At 43.8% G+C, this 23,150-nt stretch overlaps 6 protein-coding genes across 6 annotated transcripts; 2 read left to right on the plus strand and 4 right to left on the minus strand.

Moving 5' to 3' along the window:
• Positions 1–440: 440 nt before the first annotated feature.
• Positions 441–3,819, minus strand: EAF02_011455 (uncharacterized protein; the record flags this gene model as incomplete). Its single annotated transcript, XM_038907502.1, has 6 exons — positions 441–847; positions 907–1,266; positions 1,315–1,545; positions 1,602–2,388; positions 2,438–3,509; positions 3,566–3,819. The coding sequence occupies 6 exons, from the start codon at positions 3,817–3,819 to the stop codon at positions 441–443; spliced, it is 3,111 nt and encodes a 1,036-aa protein (XP_038752724.1).
• A 559-nt stretch (positions 3,820–4,378) lies between these two features.
• Positions 4,379–4,969, plus strand: EAF02_011456 (uncharacterized protein; the record flags this gene model as incomplete). The annotated part of the gene is made up of 1 exon (XM_038907503.1): positions 4,379–4,969. One exon carries the CDS (start codon positions 4,379–4,381, stop codon positions 4,967–4,969), a length of 591 nt encoding a protein of 196 aa, XP_038752725.1.
• Positions 4,970–6,140: 1,171 nt separating this feature from the next.
• Positions 6,141–6,650, minus strand: EAF02_011457 (uncharacterized protein; the record flags this gene model as incomplete). Its single annotated transcript, XM_038907504.1, has 2 exons — positions 6,141–6,374; positions 6,552–6,650. The coding sequence occupies 2 exons, from the start codon at positions 6,648–6,650 to the stop codon at positions 6,141–6,143; spliced, it is 333 nt and encodes a 110-aa protein (XP_038752726.1).
• A 1,335-nt stretch (positions 6,651–7,985) lies between these two features.
• EAF02_011458 (uncharacterized protein) lies at positions 7,986–9,938 on the minus strand (the record flags this gene model as incomplete). Its single annotated transcript, XM_038907505.1, has 3 exons — positions 7,986–9,047; positions 9,101–9,322; positions 9,378–9,938. The coding sequence occupies 3 exons, from the start codon at positions 9,936–9,938 to the stop codon at positions 7,986–7,988; spliced, it is 1,845 nt and encodes a 614-aa protein (XP_038752727.1).
• A 5,024-nt stretch (positions 9,939–14,962) lies between these two features.
• On the minus strand, positions 14,963–17,560 carry EAF02_011459 (uncharacterized protein; the record flags this gene model as incomplete). The annotated part of the gene is made up of 1 exon (XM_038907506.1): positions 14,963–17,560. The coding sequence occupies one exon, from the start codon at positions 17,558–17,560 to the stop codon at positions 14,963–14,965; it is 2,598 nt and encodes an 865-aa protein (XP_038752728.1).
• A 446-nt stretch (positions 17,561–18,006) lies between these two features.
• EAF02_011460 (uncharacterized protein) lies at positions 18,007–22,754 on the plus strand. The gene is made up of 4 exons (XM_038907507.1): positions 18,007–18,225; positions 18,362–18,472; positions 18,532–18,584; positions 18,636–22,754. The coding sequence occupies exons 1-4, from the start codon at positions 18,189–18,191 to the stop codon at positions 22,350–22,352; spliced, it is 3,918 nt and encodes a 1,305-aa protein (XP_038752729.1). The 5' UTR covers positions 18,007–18,188; the 3' UTR covers positions 22,353–22,754.
• The last annotated feature ends 396 nt before the right edge of the window (positions 22,755–23,150 follow it).

Consider the following 23,150-nt stretch of genomic DNA (forward strand, 5'->3'; position numbering starts at 1 on the left):
TGAACTGCACTGCTTGACTCGGATATTACGTCTGAGCAACGTTTTGAGAATTAATCTGCACTTTCCAAAAGATTCTTTTGAGTCTGTTCACCAACTTGTGGAATAAAGTTTAAAATTTATTCCCGTTGGAGGTTTTGCGCTGATATATGTAAGTGGTTTCACGACTCGCGAGCCGTTTTAGTACTCTCCAATCAACCCGATAACCCACTTCGCGCATCTAATGCAGAGTCACTGCGGCTACTATAATAGTGCCCTAAATTCGGCATCGGGCTTCTTGATCACTGTCCTGCAAAACTGAGATTCTCCAGTTAGATTGCATTGTGCAGATTATAAAATGGGACCGGAAGAGGGATTCATAAACTCAAATTATTTAATTCGCCCCTTTTCCGCCCGGCCCGCTTCGTGCCATTCATACAGAGGATTTGCGAAAATCCAATCGACTAAATTACGAGCCATTTCCTGGCTATGACATTTGCCAATTTCTTGTTACCTGTGACCATACAAAGAATTTTGAGATTGTGTGCAGTATCAATTTCAATATCTTCTCGTGAGCTCTCATGGCCATCGTTCTCTTTCAGTACACGAAGGTAGTATTTTATCGCAAGATGCGAGACACCAAGCATATGATAAACTCTGGCCAGATTGTAATGAGCCTCCTGACGTTCCTCGAGAATGGTTGACTGTTTGCGTGAGTTATAATAATCGAAAAGGAATGTCAGACCTTGAAGGATCATGAATTGCCTGTTATCTGCTTGTCTCTTGAGCGAGTGATGAACATAAGCAAGGCCTATGTTCAGATTGATGATAGCATTATTTGGATCAAGTGCATAAGCTCTCAGGAAATAGTCTACGATTTGTTTCGTTAGCAAAATGATCTGTCCAAGATATCAATTTGGGTTGAAGTACTTAGAGAGTATGCATAACTTGTTCCCGAGTAAAGGATATGGCCGTATAACATCAGGAGAGCGACGTCCATATCATCGTTAAGAATTGGTTTTCCATCCTTGTCCTGCGACGTGTAGCCGGCTTTCTCTGCATAGCCTCTTTGACGACGAGTTTTATCGACGAGATTGAAATCCATGGCCTTGACTTGACGAAGCATATACTTTTGTTCGGGACCTGAACAATACCACGAGACTGGAGATTGACACAACCTCGCTATGGCTGCGTACATTCTGTAAGAATCTGTGGTGAATTGATATTCTCTCATGAAATATCTTGCCACTCTGATACACATCTCCTCGTCATTACAGAGCAAAGCACAAGCTGTATGACAATTAGTAAAAGCTAACTTCTCGAAAACTATGAACTTACTGCCCCAGCATACATGAATCAAGAACATGTCCTCGCGCTTGTGATAGAAGACAATTGAGTCCCTAGCGGACTCGCAAATCTCATATGACTCTCTATCATGCCCATCCTTCGCGAGACAAATTGCGTACTCGAGAAAGATATCCAGCCAAGAACCGAACGAGATACCCCGATAATCAGCTGGAATACTGGCAGATGTAGCACTATTTCGGTCCTCAGCATCGGCTCCGAGTTCTAAAAGGGTCAGTAATACATTAGTTAGAGTCAAATATTAGGAAGTTTTTACTAACTTTTTGACAAGCGATCAGCCATCTCCGTTAAATCAGTCTCCAGTTTTGTCTCCGCTTGAAATTTATCGTCATGAGTATAACCCAAGAATTTGACATATTTATCCCAAGGATAAAAAGTTTTAAAGGCTCGAAAATCATCAATGAGATCTTCAGCAGCCTCCATCCACTTGTAGGTTGCTGTTGGATCCCCAGCTCTCATCTGTTCAAGTTCTGTTTTCATAATAGAGTACTGGTTCTGTAGATGTTCCGCTCTGGCGGCCTCTTCCTTCTTCCTTTCGGCTGGATTAAGGAGCCTGCGCGGTGCATAACGAGATTGACCTCTCCGAATACCAAGGAATGACGTATGTTTTCTACGTGGCTTCTTAGAAGGTGCAGAGTCGGAAGATCCTGTTCCAAATGCTGGGCTCTCATTTTGACGTTGTGTTCGTCGAATTGCTATGATTTCATTGACATACATGAAAGACTGGTCTTTTTCGTTCAGTCTTTCGTAAAGTTTAGCGAGCTCCATCCTTGCTGGGATATTGTCCACCTCCATTTGTACTGCGTTTTGAAAACAGAGTTCGGCCTCTTGGTCAGACTTTTCACCAAGCCAACACTTACCCATCTTGAATTGCAGCGAAGCACCTTCGGAACCAACGCCTGGTGCCAATGGTAAATAGTAATCCAAAGCATCCTTATTATAACCCTTTTCGGCCAAAGTATCAGCAACTTCCTCAAAGAGGTGAGGAAATTCTTCAATGAGACTTTGGCCATTATAGTCGGAGGTTTTAAGATAATTAAAATGACGCTGGGTATGTTAGAAACACTTTTACATAAGGGAGAATGAGAGGGCTTACCATAGCCTCTGTATAATGACCAAGGAATAACCGGTATAGTCCAAGTTTGACTCGTAGCTCGACGGGCAAGCCTGGACCATATGTATCTAATGGGAATGTCTTGGCATCAAATTGGGAACATTCAGATCTCCTAATATGATCATCGTCCCACTCTCGATCATCATCAACGAATTTGTCCCAAAATTCTTCTTCACTTCTTCCAACTAACCAACGAGCTACCGACCTGAGCTCCTTGATACCTTCAGTGTATTTTTCCATGAGCCCAAAAAGCTCGACGTATGCATAGGCATCTGTCCAACCAAAGGGTGTGTCAATTTCTACATCGGCTTTCTTGAATTTATCGAGGGTTTTTGTGTAAAGTTTTATGGCGACCTCTACCTGCCCTCGATCAACGTAAATCGACGCTAACGTCTGAATAACTTCTGTATCGAATGGGCAACGCTTGAGAATGATCTCATATTCTTTGGCCGCGTGACTAAGGTTTCTTCGCTCAAGCATGAGAGAAGCTTTGATTCTCCGAGCCTTCAGATCTTGTGAATCCGCTCTGAGGATTTGTTGAGCTGCGTATTGAGCAGAGATAAGAAATTCTGATCTTAGATCGCCAGTCTCATTCAAAGCAAAATTCAAGGCGGCATACCAAGCACCGGGATGCTTCGGCCTCCAAGTCGCAGCAACCATCAGAGCCTTGACAGCCGAGTTGTATTCGCCCAATTCTTTGAAGCAAGCAGATAGTAAAGTCCATGCTTCGTAAGTCTCTGCATTAATTCGAACAATTTCCGCAGCTATATCTCTAGCCTCTTCACAGCGCCCATTCAAGAATGCATGGTTGGCTTGACCTAACCGTAATTTGATATCACCAGTTGGCTCCGCTGCTTTCCGTGGACCTCTGATACCCGGTTTACGACCTCTAGCTCCTTTGGCACAGCGCTTTTTGCCTTTCTTTCGACCAGCGGGAGCTTCATCGGAATCATCATCACTATCTAAGTGTCTAGCCTGGCGCACCTCATTTTGCATCTTGCGAATTCCTTTACCAAATTCACGATAATCAGGATCAGAGTCATCCGAATCACCACTATAACAATGTCAGTCCAATTTCAAACGCACGCCCTTCCTCCAAAGTAAACTTACCCAAGATCCATATCTAGAATGTCATCCACGCCGCCCTCCACCTGCTCTCGTCTCTGATTTCTCTGCTCCGTACTTGCTGCAGCAAATTCGGTCCTTGCATTGTCTAGGCTAAAACTACCAGTGCCTTGAGCTGGGGTTGAGTCATGAGTAGGCCATATTAAGTTTTGGCTCTGGCTTGCTTCTGGATCCGGGTATTGGTGACCTTGACCAGTGAAAGCATAGGCCGGTGATATATCATGAGAGTAACCAGACATTTTATCTAGAATCCTAAATATCGAAGCCTCTCACAGGTTTGATTACTTCTTAGAGTTTTTTTATCTAAGAATTATTGGCTGTTGTGGTTATCATGCGCAACCTCAGCTGGGTAAGTTCTGTGTTCAGTGTATGTATTTCTCTTTCAAAAAGTATTCAAGAAATACATCTTCTTGAGGAGTCGGAAATGATTGAAACAGAATCTAAAGCTCAAAGCAAGTGCTCAGATGTACCACTGTAGGAAACGGAAAGGTAGTATCAAATGAATGTTTGTATAGAAAAGTATGTCACTCTTTTTATTTCGACGGAGGGAACAATGACAAGATCTAGAAGTTTAATATCTTAGCCTTGCATAAGGCTGATGAAATATTACAGACCGCCTTCCTTAAACGATAGTACTTTCCCCCACCTAAATTTCATTCAGCCCCGCGAAAGAATTAGACATCTACAAATTTGTGATAAGAAAAAGTTATTGATTGTCGCAAAATACAACACAGCGAATGAGTTTCTCAACACAGTTGTTCAATCTTCCTCAATAGAACTCAACTCTATTCGTTCAAAATGCCCTCCACCACTTCTCCTACTACCTCCCTCCCACCCAATTCCGCCCTCCAGAATCTCCTCAACTCCCAAACACCCACCCCCCTCGAAACCACCCACCCCGCCTACCTCCACCATCTCGCAACCACCATTCTCCAAAATCTACAACTCCAACACGATTGGACCTCCCTAACAATCCACACACATTCCCCCTTAACCTCGCACCCCCTCCCTCGTCCTCTAATCTCCGGATTACCTCCTCGACGCGCCTACATCCACCCCGACGAGCAAGTCGCCATCCTCAAAGCCGAGCATTCCTCCGGAGAAACCATTGCGCAATTTCCCGAGCGCGAATGGGTCCTGCCTACGCATCTGGAAGAAAAATGGAGTTTAGCACGCTTTGCAGAGGTGTTTGACGCTGTGGGGACTGTGCCTCCTGGTTCTGGAGCCGAGGGAAAGGAGGATGCTCAGGAGGATGGCGAGGAGATTGTGGGAGGGAAGTGGCAGGGAGAAAACAGGCAGAAGAGGATACTTTTGGCGACGCTGCATGATGATAGTACGATTGTGTATTATATCATGCATGATGGAATTGTGAAGCCTCGACAGAATTGAAGGGGGCTTGAATAGATTACTATTCTAGGAGTCATCCAAACACCTGGATGTCTTGAATATTTGATTTTTATGGAATGAGGAGCAACACAGCCGCCTTACACCTTTTGATGTACCGAAAACTCGACAACTCGGAAACTCAGTTCTTACACGGCAGATTTGTTGTCGACATGAGGATTGTATTTGCAAGCAAGATGGCTTACAGCAAACAGTCCAACGCTGAAATATTAGGTGTTATGTCTAAAGCATAACCTTCGAGATTCGACCCTGCCAAACCTTCCGAGATCATCATATCATTTCTAAGGTATACACCGAGAAGACACTACATTGAAGCCCTTGAAGGAAGAATATGATTCACGACTGAGGGGGGAATGTCGTTGTGATCAAAACCCTCAAAGCTTGTCTGAGCTGCGGATGCTTGATTTATTCCACGGGGTTCTGAAAAAAGTAGACCGGGCATCGTATATTGAAGGGGGGCACGCAATCATCAAATACGGATGGATATACTGGTACCACTATGCAGCCGTCGGAAACGCTCTCAACAGGCACATTACATCATACGCCTAGTCCATTATAAGTCCAAGGCCAAGCTCGTTCCGCTACGAATTCTCAGGCGCGAGCGTGCGTGCTAGTCGGAATATCTTCGCCAATAACCACACTATAGTTATCTTTACTCCTCTGCTATATCTGCAGGTATCATCATAAATAGCCGTATCCATAACCTAGCACCCAAAATACCCCCCTAAATAATCATATTATATTGAGTCAATTCAAATCAGACCAGATCATTGTATAAGTATTCTGTACGTATCTCAAGTAGCGAACAGCTGGTGTTTCAGGAAAATTGCATACCTCCTAATACCGTATCCATATTCATAACCAAATCCCACATCCGTATCGCCATTCCTATCCCTCCCCCCTCCCAAATAAAACCCATAAACGCACTCCCATGAAAAAGAAAGGAAATCAAAAAAACACCTGCTCATCTGTAACGCAGACTCCCAACCCAATCGCATATCCCGCTCTCGAGATTCTAAACTCCCGACATGTATGTAGTCGCTGTGTGTTCGATTGTGTAAAAGTAAAAGAAATCCTAATGCCAGACTCCTTATTTCCATTTCCCTTCCCCTTCATTCTCTCTCATCTCCTCTCCCTGCAATTCCACACCCTCCCACTAACAAACATTACACAACAGCTCCGCCTCCAGAATATATTTCCCCTCCTTGTATTTCTCGCTAGCCTCATATGCTTTATCGTATTTCCAGCCCACACACTCGTTACAGCGCTTGCAGGTTATGTCTCTGACGATGTGGCGGCCGGTCGTCATGTTTCTTTCTGAGGGGTCGCCGGGGAGGATGTTGACGACGGTGCCGAAGAGATAGGCTTTTCCGTGCTGGCCGCGAAAATTCTGGGAGAGGTTAGTTGGGATGTGGGAGGGGAGGGGAGGAGGAAGGAGGAGCTTGGATATGATGTGAGGCCTGGAAGTTGGGAACTAGGTGGGAAGTGCGGGGAAGGGAGGATAGATATAGCTATAGCTATACTGATAAAGAAAGGCATAAACGAAATACAAGAGAAAAAAACGAACCCGTGAAATAATCTCCTCGTGCGTACTCAAATGCGTCTTGCAGCTCTTGCAGCCGTATATCTTATTACTGGTCAGGTATGTGTTATATGAAAGACCCATGATTTCGTCTTCCGAGTATCTTTCTTATTTCTGGAGGTCTTTTCGTTCTTCTCTTGGTTTCTGATCTGGTCGTGAGGGGACAAGGGAGAGGGAGGTTCGTCAAGGCGAGAAGGAGGAGAAGATGGGGATATTCTCCGGATTTCGAGGTTATGTGGATACCTAGGTGAGGACTTGATGCTATTCTTCTCTGCGAGCGACGAATAATGTAGGATGTAGGATGTAGACAATCGATGAGTGTAAGAGGCGAAGCAGACGCGGACAGAAAGCGTATTTATATTTGTATTTTATCTAGGAGGCTTCCAAAGCGGTCGGGTCCCGTCAGGCTTTGCTATCTCTCGTCCGTCTTGCCTGTTTGGTAGGAAATCACGTCAGGTGGTATTAATTTGTGTTCAACTGCTGGTCTCAAGGTTGTAGACTTTGCTATGGAAGTATATTCCCAGAAGAGAGGTAAAGTATGTAATCTAAAAGGATATTGGGTATTCGCGGCGGAAACAGGTGAGAGGGACAAGTCAAATGTTGATATGAGATGTTTGTTTGTCTGTCAAAAGGCTTTATCGTGGTCTCTTATCGCCTTATCCGAATGCGGTGCGGGTGGGTGGGATCGCGGGATTTATCGCTTGTTAGCGTGAGGAGTAAAGGGAGATAAGTGAATGGGTGGATGGATGAATCGGGGAATCAATCGATCAAATGACCTTTGAGTTCCAAGGTTGTTAAAATAGAGGCACAGGAGCTAATGACGTTCTTTGATCGATGATTTATCAAATGATTTATCAACAATGAGTAATTTCGTATAAATCAGCTGAGTGATCAATGACAGGTAGGTATTCAAGGATCTATCAGAATGTTCAGACCCTGTCATTTCTAACTTTCACATTCATTGTTACTTGCATATTGAAGCATCTAGAGGTTTCCTCGCTACACTCCTTATGTCCTGAGCGACGATCAGATTAACAAGAGGGGACGCAACCTCATTCTCAATTTCCAACACTCATAACGAAGCAAAGGATCTGGAAGTGAACAATACATAAATCCAAGTCAACAATCCAGTTCTCCAACAAAAGTCCCAACCAATTTCTCAAGGTTTCTCGCCATGTATACAGTCTCTCAGAGCGTCACAGCATAAGAGTTCCAATGAAATATGAACTACGATTCGTCTAATCATATGTGCATTCCAACTACGCTCACTAGCTATACAAGCTCACCAGAACCTAATCCCAATATCCAGCCAAATCAAATTTGTCGATTTCGACCCACAGCTATTCCATCAACCCCTAAGCTAAAATATACAAAGAATGAAGATCTCCTTTCGTTCCCAAGCTACACCCAGACTCCCTCCTACCAGGAGAAAGCTTCTTCTACGAAATCAATATTTCCATTGTACTGATGTTTCCTCACTGCGCTCCTCACATCATCACTCAACGCACCACTTCCACACACCGATACTCCCATCGCTCCTACTTGATTTTCCATTTCGATTTCCAACAGGGTCTCGATGTTCGGTCTACCAGGGAACATCTGCACGGTAGCCGACGGACTATGGATTTCTTTTGTCGATCTTGGTCTACTGACGAATAACATAATTCTCAAGACTTCACGACGTTTATCCATTGCGAGAATGGAGGTCATCCATGGTCTAATCCATTCGAGATGTTCTGGCGATTGAATAGTCCAGACGAGAACAATTTTTCGGGCTGCGACGGTTCCATTTGCGTATCCGGCAACAAGGTCTCTTACGTGTGGGACTTGATGAGTGATACCGACTCCTCCGGCAAATAACATGACTGTGCCGTAAGAGTGCATCATATGCATTCCTCCGTATGGACCCTCAGCCCAACACTTGGTATAGAGTTTTCCATCTGGGGAAGCCTCGGCTTTCTTGAAAAGCTTTTCAGTAAATCCAGTTCGAGCTCGAATGACAAATGACATGCTTGTCTTTTGCATAGCGAGGATATCTTGACGGTTCATGGCTAATTTCTCGTCTGATAAATCTTCTGCTTCTTCTGACCAAGCGACCGAGAAAGGGTGAGATTGGAATAGTCCGATGGATGGCATGTAGAGATATGCGTGTTGACCGGGCTTGAATTTCCATGGTCGTGCCATATCAACGGTAACACGAACGGCATTTCCTGGAAGGGCTTCTACCAATGTTCTAGATCCACCTTTTCCGAAGTTTCGGTACGCAATAGTAAGTACTCTATAGACGCGTTCAGTAACCCAAAGGATAATGGCTCCCCAGAGAAGTTTTAATTGTGGGAGGTCAGATAACTTCAAGTGGTAATAGATGCCGATGATGACAATGATAACCAGTGCGATGTGAAGATATTTGAAGATCTCATATGCGGCATGGCGAATAGGCGAGCTAGCCTGGATCATGATTACAATGGCGGCGATCGTAGCCTACGAGTTTTTAGTCCAAGTCTCAATAGATTTTGATTTCAGAGACAACTTACGATAGCACCATATGTGAGCATAGAACTCTTGCCAATCGACGCCCAAACGGCAGACCAACCAGAAGTATGAACTTTGGCGGCAGCCCAAGCAGCAACATGGGCAATCATTTGAAGAGTTACAATTCTTCCAGTCCATCTGTGCAAAAGGTTGAAAGTATCAAAGGAACAATTGAGCCAGTTGATCAGAGGGTTATTTCGGGCAGCCATAATGAAGAGGGGAATCTAAAAGACAATTAGCACGTGATGGACATAACAACCCATCATTCTTCCAACTTGCCATGTTAACGACGGCAAGGATACCGGTTCTATTCCTAAGTTGCTGAGCTACGGTAGCATATGACTGATCCCAGGTAATGCTAACAACACAGAAAGCAATGTTGGTTCCAAAATAGGCCAAGAGAAAAGCAAGTTGAAACCTAGTAGGAAGAGTACCGACGTTAATGGCTCTCCCCATTTGGATTTCTCTGTTATGTCTCTTGCTCAAGACAGGAGCATAAAGAACATGCTTCTTGAATTTCGCAAAGCCGGAAGAAGGAATAGCGAAATATCTTTGCGTCTCGTTGTTGAGTGATGCCATGGTTCGAATATATTTGACAGATTCCATGACCACTCTCCACATAACCATACCACCGATCAAAGCCGCGAGAACAACAAAAATGTAATCATGAAAATCCTGGTTGAACATTGCGGCTTTGGCTTTGAGAGCCTTTGCAGCGGCGGCAGCAGCCTGTGCGGCGGGTGTGGTTGCGGTTGTTGAAGAACTTCCTGATGATGGTGCTTCACCAGCCACTATTTCGACCAGGGCGAGAACCGCCACAAATATCGAAGAGGAAAACATAATTGTGAAGAATAGGTATCTAACAGATTTAAGAGTTATATTTGGAGTATTCAGATCGACGTAATATGAAGTATGTAATGATCGATCGATAAATAAGATTTGATGTTCAACTCAGACCAGCCCGAGATGTAAAATTGCAATATCGAGGGGTGATTTCGTTTGTAGTAGACGATCTTGCGTCGTTAGATATTTCGTAAGTGAATGAGCGAGCGGAGTGGGCGATAGATTCCGTGAATAACCAGATTCAAGACAAATAAGAATCGATCGTCAAGCGTATATCGAAATATCGAAAAGTAGAAGGAAGGTAAAGTGGGTTGAAGGAATGTAAGTGAACAAAAAAAATGTTCAAAAAAGGCGTTATCCAGACGTCGACGAAGAAAAGGTGGTGTTTGTGTAAAAGGTAAAAGTTGAGAATAAGAAATCTAGAGAAGTCAAATTTGTGGAGGTGGGTGGGAAGGAGATTGGAAATGAATAAAATGTTTTAAGGCTTGGCTTTTGCTCGGAATGCTATTCCTTATGAAATGGATGGATAGATGGATACCTACATACCTTTCCTCTTGAATATGCACCGCGGGGAAAAATAAATGAATTTTATTTATTAATCCTGGGCGCTTCGAATACAATAGAAAATATAAGATATATTGGTAGGGTAGCGGGCAACGGTATGTGCAGTGTAGAAGTAGGAATACCTGGTAAGAATAAGAATAAGACGACCTTCTAGACAAAGTAGTCGAATCGAAATTGAGGGATTGTTTGAGAAGGAAAATAGAATCTAAATCTAGAAAAAACCAGAAAACAGTCACTTCAGAGGAGAAGACGAAAATGAAGGATATCTCTAGATATGTACCGAGTGAGTTACAACATCTAATCACTCTCTTTCGTACTCTTTCTTTTCTTTTTCTCTTCTTGCTAGCCAGAAGACCCGGGCGGAACGGAAGTCAATATATCAAAAACCTAACCTTACAAACTCTTTTCTTCCCCCAAAGTTCGGATTTCACAATTCGAAAATGAACCATGGATTGGATGGGGTTACGTATGTTGAGTTTAGCAAGGATCCAAGCTGTGTTTGCCTCTTCCAATGTTCAGGACAGGATTGGATGATGTGTGGACGGGGATTAACACACGCAGGACACTTCTTGTTTGGGCTACCGCTGCAAGGTACAGAGATTCTATGTCGATAGGCCTTGGCGACCTTGCAGAATTGATTTAGGTACAGTAGTTGTAACTTGTCTTATGTATGGGGTCGACGATGATAGGTTCTTAGTCAAATCATATGCTTTCTTTAGAGAGGAATGGTCTTGGTCAGAATATGGTGTACATACGTATTTTTGATGTAGCAAGTTTGAGGCATCCGACCTGACGATCGTGAACGGGATGGGTGAGAGAAGGTCGAAGGTCCGATAGCTGGTCTCATGTCTAGATAGTAGACGGTAGATAGTGACAATGGTGAGAACTACTCAGTGGAGGTTGGATTTCTCGGCATAATTGTCGTGCTCTATTGTAATTCACGATACACAGAATGTCGCGGTTATTGCAAGAATTTTCAGCATGCAGATTTATATTGATTAATAGATGAATTGGTAGTATGTTTTCCCAAGTGTTGTGATACTTTGACAGGATGAATGTAAGTGCCGAAGGGTCGGTGGTGACACAGGATGGATGGGATGGCAGTTATTTCTGGCGTTCGTTTCAATAGTCCCGGATTAGCTACCATGGTAGATGACGAAGTTTGCATTATCTGTGCCCAAGTAGACCTTTCATCTGTGGCTGAGTAGGTGTATATATTGGCTGTCCACAACCTCACCCATCTAGAGTGTTCACCTAACAACGAAAGGTCTTTAACTTCCTGGCGACCACTCAGTAAAAATTGAGAGATAGAAGAGCATGACATACAGAGTAAATACTGATTGGCTCAAATAAGTTTGTAAATTGGGGGGTATAATCCGATCGAGTAGATGTGGAGATTTGCGTTGCGTTCATCGTTTCAGAAATTCATAAATATATGCAAGAAGCGAAAGGGGACGAGAAGGATGTGCTCATGACAGGGGTTCGGTACCGAAAATTAAGTGAGTCAGCAGTCAAACAAAAAAGCATGCATCTAGATACGGTTTGTAGCTGAGAAGAAAGAATAAACAACCTTCGTAGTAAGAACTTTCTTATTGAGCTCTTCGATTGGATAAATAATTCTTCAAGTAGAGAGGCACAATACATGGTAGTGTCCTAGCGATGTCATTCTGCGAAATAATGGTACCCTATTAGATTAGCTCATGCTGGCCCTAATGTTGGTGGATTAACGGCTTGGCGATGCGAGGATTAAATATCCCGAATGGTCCCTTGCAGTCTTTAAAGACTACAGGTTGACAAATTAAATCCGTACAGTATCTCTCTCAGCGCCAAGAGTATCCTCTAGGATTTCGTGGGAATATCGCGATGGAGGCCAGAGAAGGTTATCCGTAGGATGAGCCTCTACATAGCCTTGTAGGTCATCTGTTCATCTGTCGAAGAGAAGATCTTGAGTCTAGAAGTCGAAAGTTGGTGATGCAATAAATAGTCATGATAATCATTCAGGTGGTGAACGGGTCGGTCCATCGTCCTTACAATGTATATAGTGTTAGTACCTTACCAACAATTAGAAATGACTTTAGATCATAATCTTTTCGCGCATACATGAATACTCAAAATATAGATCACCAATAATGCACGCCAATCTATACAATTTCGCGATCACGCATAAAAGTGTTTCTTCCTACGAAGTACAGAAGCCATCAAGTACCACCGCATACGAAAATCCTCATCGCCTCTTCCTCTGCCCCCCTTCATTGAAGATTAGAGATCCCTAGGAACTCACAAGTCACCAGACAAAACAAACGACTAACTGCTGATACATAGGTAGCATCGCATCGCAAAAATCCTTTCGCTCTGGAAGCCTCACTGCGATTAGACATCATTCCATTTTTATATATTTGTAATCCAGTCGAACAGATCAGCCCGTAAGTCCTGTGAGATCATCTAATTAATCTGTGCCCTCAATAATGCCTCGCGGTACGATGTACAAAACAACAGAAGCCCAAAAACATTACTCCTTCCCAAACTTCTACAATACATCATCTATCGCACACTAAATCCCTTGCTAGAAATTAACATGCAACAGCTGCTGCTGCAATACATTCTCCAAAAGGCAACACATACCGTAAACAAACAAACAAACAAACCGTAACATCTAAACTCACCCAGGAATGTCATTTCGAACCCTAAATCCATGAAGTCAGGGAAATCCATACAACGACCCTGCCTCGCGTGCCAACATGTTTCAGCAAAATGAAATTTATTCCTTGTCGACGATATCATATCCGTATCCATATCCATATCTACAGAGTATACCCACCACCCATATCATTATCCCAATGCAATACGAACTACAAAATCTTGAAAAGTAATATATTTGAATTTCGTTCGTATCTAGGTATCTAGGTATGTATTCTAGAACTCTGTACTCCGCACGGAGGAGAGTCAATCTGCCTTTTCTCCGTCGAAAGAATACGATGTATGTAACCTTATGTAACCGATCAACATACCACAATAGCAAGGTCTATTTACCACCTACCTACACACAATGCAACCATTGAAATTGACATACTCTTCTACCCACCGGTCCCGATATCAAATATAACCTCCGATATGCCCTGGCAAGGAAAACCCCTTCCTCCCTACCTACATATTTATGAAACCTTCTCTACGATACATCATCCATCCATCATCATAATCATATATCCAACACACTCATCCATTCCCCCAGAATCCACCACAACACCAACCCAGAAATTCCCGCCGTTTTTACATCGAAAGCCCAGATGACAGCAATGGCAGCAACGACACGACAAACGACAAATGACAAGCACTACATTCCTTGCTCTCCAAAACTCAACCCCTAGTCTCACTATGCATTCATTCATTTCCAAATCTCAAATTCCCCTCGAAAAAAGCTAAGCAAGACAATAATGGAGACGAAATGGAGACGTCGGAACGGATAATGGATACATACATAGCTAGAAATAGAACATAACACTGGGGCAAGGTACAAAAAATATTCCATTACGTAGCGCACAAGGCAGTGGTATTTCGAGAGTGGATAGAAGATGCCTTGAAATATCTACTTCGTACTTTGTACATAATTCAATTTTACAACAATGAAGAGGGGATGAATTTCTAAATTAAATGTATTTTGGAGCTAGTCGCCCGCTCACCCTCTCATAAAATTGGCGGAACAAGTCCCGGAAGAGCCTCCGCTGCATTGATAAATGGGTATATACTAGATGAGAGATGTCCACAATATAATGTATTAAATTCAGCTCACAAATTCACAGATGCATGGCGGGAAAAGCCTTCCTATGTATAGTATAAGTTTGTATTAGAGTATTAAAATATGCCAGAAAATATCTGTGTTTCCAACAGTGACATTGACACATCCAAATCGCTAAGATCCTTTGCGGCTCCAACCAAAGCTACGCTTTGTCAAATGACGCGTAACGCATTCCTTAACACCAATCGTATACAAGATAAACCGAGCATTGTACCCAAATCATGATGGCATTCCTGATCAGTAAAGATCAGCTGAATCCAACCGTCCATATCCACGTGCGCCAAGCCAACCTCAGACACCTATGCTTTCATGCCCATTTGCATGCAAATACTTTTTCCATACATTAATCGTCGCATCGTCGTCCTATGAAGGACTCGTGTTGCCTTTTGGCAATAATAACCGTGTTCTAGTAATCCGATGATCTAATTGCCAAATGCTCTCTTATTATAGGCGGAGCATGAAAATTGCCGATGTCACAGCTTCCTCCATTGAAACTCCACGCTACACTTTCCCAAAAGCTCCTTGATAGTTACTAAATCCGCAAGAGTAATCGTCGTCTGCTCTGTTGGTCTACAAATCCATAGTCGTTGCATGAAACATCGTCGTCTCGAGAGGCAACAATTCCCCATTTAGCTATAGAGATTTAGCCGATGTATATGCCGTCTCACATACCCAATTCATCTTCACTGAATGGCGACTGTTCCCTGGTGAGTGAATTTTCTTTTTGTCGCTTAGTATTGACCAATTTAAATCGACTTCGAGGTGCCGCGTTTCCGAGATCTTTCAAAACACGAGGATTTTCGAATGATCCATGGCTGAAGCTGAGTTCATCGTCACTGCTATTGTTATAGAAGATGCCTAAGGATGCGGCGTTCCCTCTTCCTGTTCCCATTTGAGTTCTTGATGCTGCTTGCATTTCTGGCCCGGTAGATTGTTCGTGCTCAATATTATCACGTTTCCTCTTTGTTCCTCGACTTAATCGTATAGGTCGTTGTGAGCGGACAATTGAAGGCGATTCAAGCTCGACTTCTTCATTCTCAAAATCGGTAGTCATGCCTTTAGCTTTGTTGATATTGGTGGCAGGTGTTGTTGTTACCCAAGAGCTTATGCCTTCTTCCCACCTAAAATTTGTTGATTCACGGCGAGCCTCTGTTGTCGTCAAATCCGGCCTCTTTGAGCCACCTGCATGGAGCTCGCTATCCATAGAATCCGCGTAGTCGAGGTATTTTTGGCCCGGTGTCACTCGTGCGAAGGCAAATGCGCTATCCACAACAAACCCGTGCCAGATTGCCCTCGCCTTTAAATCTCTACCTGTATTCACCTTTTTGAGTCTCCGATGTATATACTGGAGATGTTCGAAACCAGAGGTAGAAGCTCCTTTTCCACAACAACGAGCCACTGAAGTTAAAAACTTAACAGCCTCATCGTAGGCAGACAACGGCTTTTGGACAAATGAAAAAGGGGCTTCGATATTTGACTTTGTATTCCCTGCGTCTTCTACACACGTCTCGTACAGAGAGTTGATAATGAAATCTGGGATATCGTCTGCATTAGGCTCAGTCACTAGACATGCCAGGGAAAAAATAGTACTTCTGAGAGCATTTTCCTTGTTGTTACGCCCGACGATCTCGAGACAATTCTTCAAAAGCTTGTAATGAGTATTGCTAATGATGCTGAAGTGGTCAAACTCCTGTATTTCATGTTGAGTCAAATATCCCACCGGTGTGTCCATTGCCACCGGTAATTTTCCAGCACCCTCATCTTCGCCTCCAAGCTCCCCTTCACCCCTACTGAGGAGTATGATAGATGTAATCGTTGTCAGCAGGCTTAACAATGTTGATCTGCATATTTCATGAAAGCCCGTATCCGTCGAGGAGTTAGGCAGTGACACGTAATTTACAAGGCGTGGCAGCATGGCATCCACGAGCATCGTAGCATCTGCTCTCGTATGATTCAATGATAAATCCTGCATCAAACCAGTCCAAACCGGGGCAAATGCTGATGTTGCTACCCATGGGAGTGGAAGGTTTCCACTTTGAATTAACAAGGAGAATTGTCGATATGCAAACCCTGTACGAACTGTCTCTTCGACGAAGCTACGAAGCGTTGCCAGTGGCCCGGGCAACGCATGATTTTGAGCTCTTTGGTTTGGAGCAGGAGGCTTATATACTGAAAGTAGACTTAAAAGTAATAGTTCTGCTTCGTCGTAATGTCCTGAATATATACAAAGATCGACGAGTAGTTCACTAAAGTTGTATTCCAAAAGCCCTTCCAAAATTGCATCGCAAATTATCTGAACACCATGAGCTCGAACGAGAATTCGAAGGTGTTTCCAGCCCCGATCAGATACATCAAATAACCGCTCGAGTTCATCGTAAGTCTCTGTAGAGATATCCCTCTTTTCAATGGCCGAGTAAGAACCTACATTCTTGATCTCACTAGATAACAATTTTTCCTCCATAGTAATACACTTTGGTACTGTTGCGAGGCACATAGATAGCAATGATTTGGGTCCTCTTCTGTGATTCTTATGTGTAGTAGAACGTGTTGCCTTCAGTAATGCATCAAGGCCATTATAAATACCTTCTAGAGTATGAAAGCTAGTAGCACCCATTGTAGCCCGCATCTTGTTCAAAACTTGAGCGCTATTGCCTGTTGGGCGAGCGCGAATAGGCGCATCCGTAGCTAGAATAGACTTTGGCCTCCTCTGTTGGCAATCCTCAGGAATAGTCCATATTGGGAGATAGGGTGGGTTGGTTTGTCTCCACGGTGCAGATGGTCTCCATGCTCGGTTAAGTACTGGCGTTGGAACTGCAATATCTTCAGTTGAAAGATCAGTTAAGGATACCACTCTCCCATATGGTGGTAGCTGGAGAGAAGGTTCTGAGACGTCGACCTGTCGCCTCGGTCCTCTGGTGTCTCTTCTTTTACAGGTTGATTTCCCGCTATATGTCGTACCGATCCTCTTTCGAACGCCCCAGATTGGATCGTCTGATGCATCGATGTTGTTATCAAAGAGCGATTTGCCTTTTTTAGGCTGGGCGTTTACACAGTTGAGGGAGCTCTGTTTATTCTTACGCAGAATTGCAATCCGGGAGGTTAAAGGTCGTAATAAACGATTGCATCGAGCTGTAGTCCAATCCTTTTCAATATCCTGATCAAGTCGGCCGTTATTCAACGTTGATTGATCGCGTCGCACTGGAGTGAAACTACTGGAGAAGCTTTCCGATTCAGTTCCCAATGGAACATCCCCTTCCTCCATGATATTGACCTATAGTTTGGATCATTAATTTAATCAAACCCCAGTCAAAGAAGCGAGGATCAAGCATACTGATTCCTATTGAGTTGGATGTATTAATTGGATTCTGCGCGATAAGTGACAAGACAGAATCGCAATTCTCGCAGCAAATAATTATACCCTATAGAAGAATGCAAGAAGCAATAATCTAGAGAATGAATCTTTAATAGCAAAAGAAATTAGGAATTGTATGCAAATAAGAAAGGTAAGGTTGATGTTGTTTGATGTTGATGTTTTTTTGAGAGAGAGGAGGCTCGCTAGGTATATGTAGTGAACAAATGCCGTGTCATGGTGATGTCAGCAAGGATTGTCATAATACTGGCACGGGCCGGGTTTTTCCGTGCGTTCAACTAAATTTTGTACTTTCCCTTTTGGATTTGAAGAAAATGGAATAAATTTACTCTTCACTTGCATATAATTCATCCATAACAGAAGAGGGGTTTTTTTCTTTTCTCTCTACACTCCATTTGTACAACAAAATCAACAAAGTCTTTTTTGAATTCCTGCCATTCCTTGTGTTGGAATATCGATTTTTGCCTTCTTCTCTTATTATTGTATTGTACCTACTTAAGAGAGCTTTTCAAGGTACAAAATGGCTGTTAACAATGAGGTTAACAACACCACTTCTGGTAAGCCACCCCAAGCACTTTATAGAGCTCGAAAAGCACTTCAATATACATATATGCTCAAGTTTTACCTCAATTGATCTTGTCATTCCAATATCTGGCCTACCATGAGTCATCTACTAATATTCAATGTCTTTAGAAACCCCCACCGATGTTTCAAGCAGCTCGCAAAAGCTTGCCACTGAAGAGACTGCCATAACTAATGGTGTTGACCATGAAGAAGAAGATGGTGGGGAAGCGGGCGGTGAAGGTAGGATCAGTTGGCAATTTAAAGACTTATCCAAATTTTATGCTAATGCGAGAACGTAGTCTTTCAATTGACTGTGGTGCTTCCCCGCGTGCCCCATAAAATTCAGATCATCGTGAGTGAAACCCCCTCACAAAATATGCAGATTCAATGCTCAGATGGCTAGGTCTCTTCTCAAGAAGCTATACACGATGTTCGCCAATCAATAATCGAGCTGCCCGGAACCTTCCAGTACTCATGTTTCCATCTTGAGCACAAGGGAGAGAGAATAAATGACTTCGTTCAGATATCCGAGGTCCCTGGCTTAACGGCGGACTCAGAAATACACTTAGTCGAGGACCCGTACACAGAGAAGGAGGCAAGAATCCATATCATCAGAGTGCGGGAGCTTATTGGTGCTGCCGGGAATCGTACCGATACCTTGAATGGTATTATTTCAGGAGCTTCGCTGCTTGATTCGGTTACATCAAAGGAATCCAGTCAAAACGGCACAAGTACAGCTCCTTCACATCCAATGGTTGGATTTGACTTCCAAGCTTCCGGCAATCTCTCGACCCTTCTACCAAGAGCACAAGAGCCAGGGCCAAAGACTGTCAAGTCAATTTCAGTCTCTCCTTGGAATCCCCCACCCTACCATCTTAGACAGAAGGGACATTTGCTCTATCTACAGGTCACCACAAACGAGGGGGAGCAATTCCAGATCACATCTCACGTATCTGGCTTCTATGTGAACAAATCCTCAACAGGCAAATTTGATCCGTCGCCAAAATCTGCGCCAAAAGCCCATTCCGCGCACTCACTTTTAGCACTTCTTAGTGATTTGTCTCCATCATTTGAGGAATCCTTCAAGAGCCTTCAGGAATATAACAATATCAAAGAACCTTTGGCTACATTCCAAATCACAAATGCAACTCCCTCAAACCCTTGGATTGTGCCATCAGCAACGGCGCCTCTTGTTGCACATCAAGCTGATATAACTCGCACTCAAGAAAATTATTTAATTGCTGGTATTGAAAACAGCGAGACTTTGCGGGATTGGAACGAAGAATTTCAGTCTACTAGAGAACTACCAAAAGACACCGTTCAGGATCGTGTATTCCGAGAGCGATTGACTTCGAAGTTGTTCGCTGACTACAACGATGCTGCAGCTCGTGGTGCGATTCTAGTTGCTAGGGGTGAAATAGCTCCTCTCAACCCAACAGAAGGCAAAGATGCTCAAATTTTCGTCTACAATAACGTTTTCTTTTCCTTTGGAGCCGACGGTGTGGGTACTTTTGCCTCAGAGGGTGGTGACGAGGCCGCTAGAGCAGCAGTAGGCAAGGATGTTATGGGAGTCCGTATGGTCAACCAATTGGATATTGACGGCTTGTTTACTCCAGGGACTGTAGTTGTTGATTATCTTGGAAAGCGTATTGTTGGACAAAGTATTGTGCCAGGAATATTCAAACAACGTGACCCAGGCGAGAACCAAATCGACTATGGTGCAGTGGATGGCAAGGACATTGTCGCATCGGATGAGAAGTTTGTGTCTGTTTTCGAGAAGCTTTCTAAGGCCTTGAAAGTCAAAAAGCATGCAGTTTGGGACAAAGATGCAAAGCGTCATGATCTCGAAGGCAGTATCGAAACCAAGGGTCTTTTGGGTACTGACGGAAGAAAGTACGTTCTCGATTTGTACAGAGTTACCCCATTGGATATTACTTGGATGGAGGAAGTCGGTACCGCACTTGACAGCCCCAAGGAGGTCGATGCGGCGAGTGAATCTGCATATCCACATCGCATGACAGTTATCCGACCTGAATTGGTGGAATCTTACTGGAAAGTAAAGATGCGCGAATGGGTAAACGGCGAATTGGAACGTAAGCGCCAGGCTCAGAAAGCCGTTGAGCCTACTGCCGAAGGAAAGGAAATCGAGGCTGCAACTGAGGCATCAGAGCCAGCCAAAAGCGAGGAGCCAACCGAGAATGGAGAATTGGCCAAGAAGAGCGAATCGGACGAGGTTGCAGAACCCAGCAAGCCTGATCAGGAAAGAATCGATATTGGTGATTTCAAGTTTGCATTGAACCCAGATGCTTTCAGTGGACAGCAGCCACAAACTGATGAAGAGAAGGCTGAATTTGCCGAAGATGAACAACAAGTTCGATTGGTTTGTGAATTCTTGCGCAAGACAGTGTTACCTGAACTTGTGAAGGATCTCAAGGAAGGTGATGTTGGTTTCCCTATGGACGGTCAGTCTTTGAGCAGGCTCCTTCATAAACGTGGTATCAATCTTAGATACCTCGGCCAAGTGGCTACTCTTGCGGATGGCAAGAGACTCGAATCCCTACGCATTCTGGCGGTTCAAGAGATGGTGGCGAGAGCATTTAAGCATGTTGCTGGCAATTATCTCCGTTACCTCCCTATTCCTTTGACGAGCTCATGCATTGCCCATCTGCTCAATTGCTTGCTCGGCACAGATTTGAACGCAGCTCCAAAACCAGATGTGGATGAGGCCATAGCTGCGCTTTATCCAGAGGCAGATTTGAAATTCAAGGAGGTTACCCCTGAGAGTCTTAAACAAGAGATTGAAGGTCAAGTTCTCCGTCGCTTCCGCTACACCCTAGACTCTACATGGACTGCAGGTATCAAACACTTGCAACTTCTTCGCGAAGTTTCCTTGAAGCTTGGTATCCAATTGGAGATGAAGCCTTACCATTTCACAAAGCAATCGCAGACTGAAGCAGCAGCTCCACCGGCAACTAATGGTGAGGCCACAAAGGACGCGGCCCCTACCGGAAAGAGCACCAACGGCAAGAAGAAGAAGAAGAATGCCCGTGAAGCCTCTCCTGCTTCTGTTGTATCTGCAAATGCCGCATCGCCTGTTACCTTCAACCCAGATGACATCCTTAACACCGTCCCAGTCATCAAAGAGGCGTCTCCAAGAAGCTCCCTTGCAGAAGAAGCTTTAGAAGCTGGACGTATTTCTCTTCTACAAGACCAAAAGAAGCTGGGCCAAGAATTACTCTTGGAATCTTTGTCATTACACGAGCAGATTTATGGCATTCTTCACCCTGAAGTGGCGAGAGTATACAACTCCTTGTCGATGCTCTATTATCAACTCGACGAGAAGGAGGCTGCTATGGAACTCGCCCGCAAGGCTGTTATAGTTTCCGAGAGAACATTAGGTGTTGACAATGCTGAGACACTTTTGAACTATCTCAACCTTGGACTCATTGCACACGCAAGTGGAGAGACCAAGTTGGCTTTGACATACATCAAGCACGCTTTGGATTTGTGGAAGGTTGTCTATGGTCCAAACCATCCTGACTCCATCACAACAATCAACAATGCTGCAGTTATGCTGCAACACTTGAAGGAGTATCACGATTCTCGCACATGGTTTGAAGCATCCCTCAAGATTTGTGAGGAGGTGTACGGAAAGCATTCTATTAATGCTGCAACCTTACTCTTCCAATTGGCTCAAGCTTTGGCATTGGATCAAGACTCCAAATCCGCTGTCAACCGTATGCGCGAGTCTTACAACATCTTCCTTACTGAGTTAGGTGCAGAGGACAAGAACACCAAGGAAGCAGAGAAATGGCTTGAACAGCTTACTCAAAATGCTGTATCGATTGCCAAACACGCAAAGGATGTTCAAGCCCGCAGAAACAGAGGAATTCGAGTCTCTCCTCGTGTCACTCTTGGACAGACCCAAGTCCAACCCCAAATCGGCCAAACTGTTGAGGCTGCTGCTGGTCGAGATGCTCCTAGGGGACTCGATTCCCGAAGCATTGATGAGCTCCTCAAATTTATTGAAGGAAGCGATCAAAGCAACCAAAACAAGAAACGACCTGGACGAAGCAACCCAAAACGACGAGGAGGTGCTGCGGCCGCCGTTGGTAAATAAGGCATAGGGTCGGAGTATAAAATCTAAAATTTAGCATTGGGCGGCGTAAAATTCATTAAAATTCATCTCTTCAAGCAGTGTATCAACAATCCGTTTTCATTTACCTCTTTCACATACTTGGGAGTGGAATTGGCTGGTTAGCATTTACGTGTCTATGTTTTACGACCCGATTTGATGTATAAACTGAATAGTCCATGGGATATTAGGGGTAATGGGCAGTTGTATATTCATGTATCATGACTTAAGACGCATTACGGAACCAAAAAAAGACATCTTCTCTCCTTCATTCTATAGACATTAACGCTCGAATTCTTTTCATAGCATGGTGATTCTTGACGTCGGTGTGTATTGTGCATCATACATACGATGTGACAACGGATGATTCATACATCACTTACATGATAATATCAATGAGCCAAACTTTCTATTATAGACTTCATACACTTTGTGACATGTTCATAGATAGGTGCTTCGTAGTAACTGATGATTGAGTTGTTGGCTCGAGTCAGAAAATGATCTTGTGATGGAAAGCAGGGGAGTGAGGTTCCGATAGTCATCGGCTAAACCAAAAACCGTCACCGCCCGAGTTCTCCTTCCTTAAGCTCCAGCCTCCAACCTAGCTCCTAATCGTGCCCCAATAGATATGAGACAAAGAGTAATCAACCTCACCACGCATTATACAAATACGACTATATCGGATTCTGATCTTTATTTATTTCATTACATTTTTGCAACATAAGGAAAATAGAGTGAATGACAATTTGCGATTAGTTGTAGTTTTGTTAAACTACATGGTTA

This window comes from Botrytis sinoallii (assembly GCF_014898435.1).
Source record: "Botrytis sinoallii strain Bc 23 chromosome Unknown BSIN_032, whole genome shotgun sequence".
Classification (NCBI taxonomy): domain Eukaryota; kingdom Fungi; phylum Ascomycota; class Leotiomycetes; order Helotiales; family Sclerotiniaceae; genus Botrytis; species Botrytis sinoallii.

Excerpts from the sequence above, each read along its gene's own strand:
- EAF02_011460 (XM_038907507.1), top strand. The coding sequence starts at position 18,189 with ATGGCTGTTAACAATGAGGTTAACAACACCACTTCTG. Across the intron at positions 18,226-18,361 it reads GGTTAACAACACCACTTCTG|AAACCCCCACCGATGTTTCA; the intron begins GTAAGCCACCCC and ends CAATGTCTTTAG. Across the intron at positions 18,585-18,635 it reads CCCATAAAATTCAGATCATC|GTCTCTTCTCAAGAAGCTAT; the intron begins GTGAGTGAAACC and ends TCAGATGGCTAG.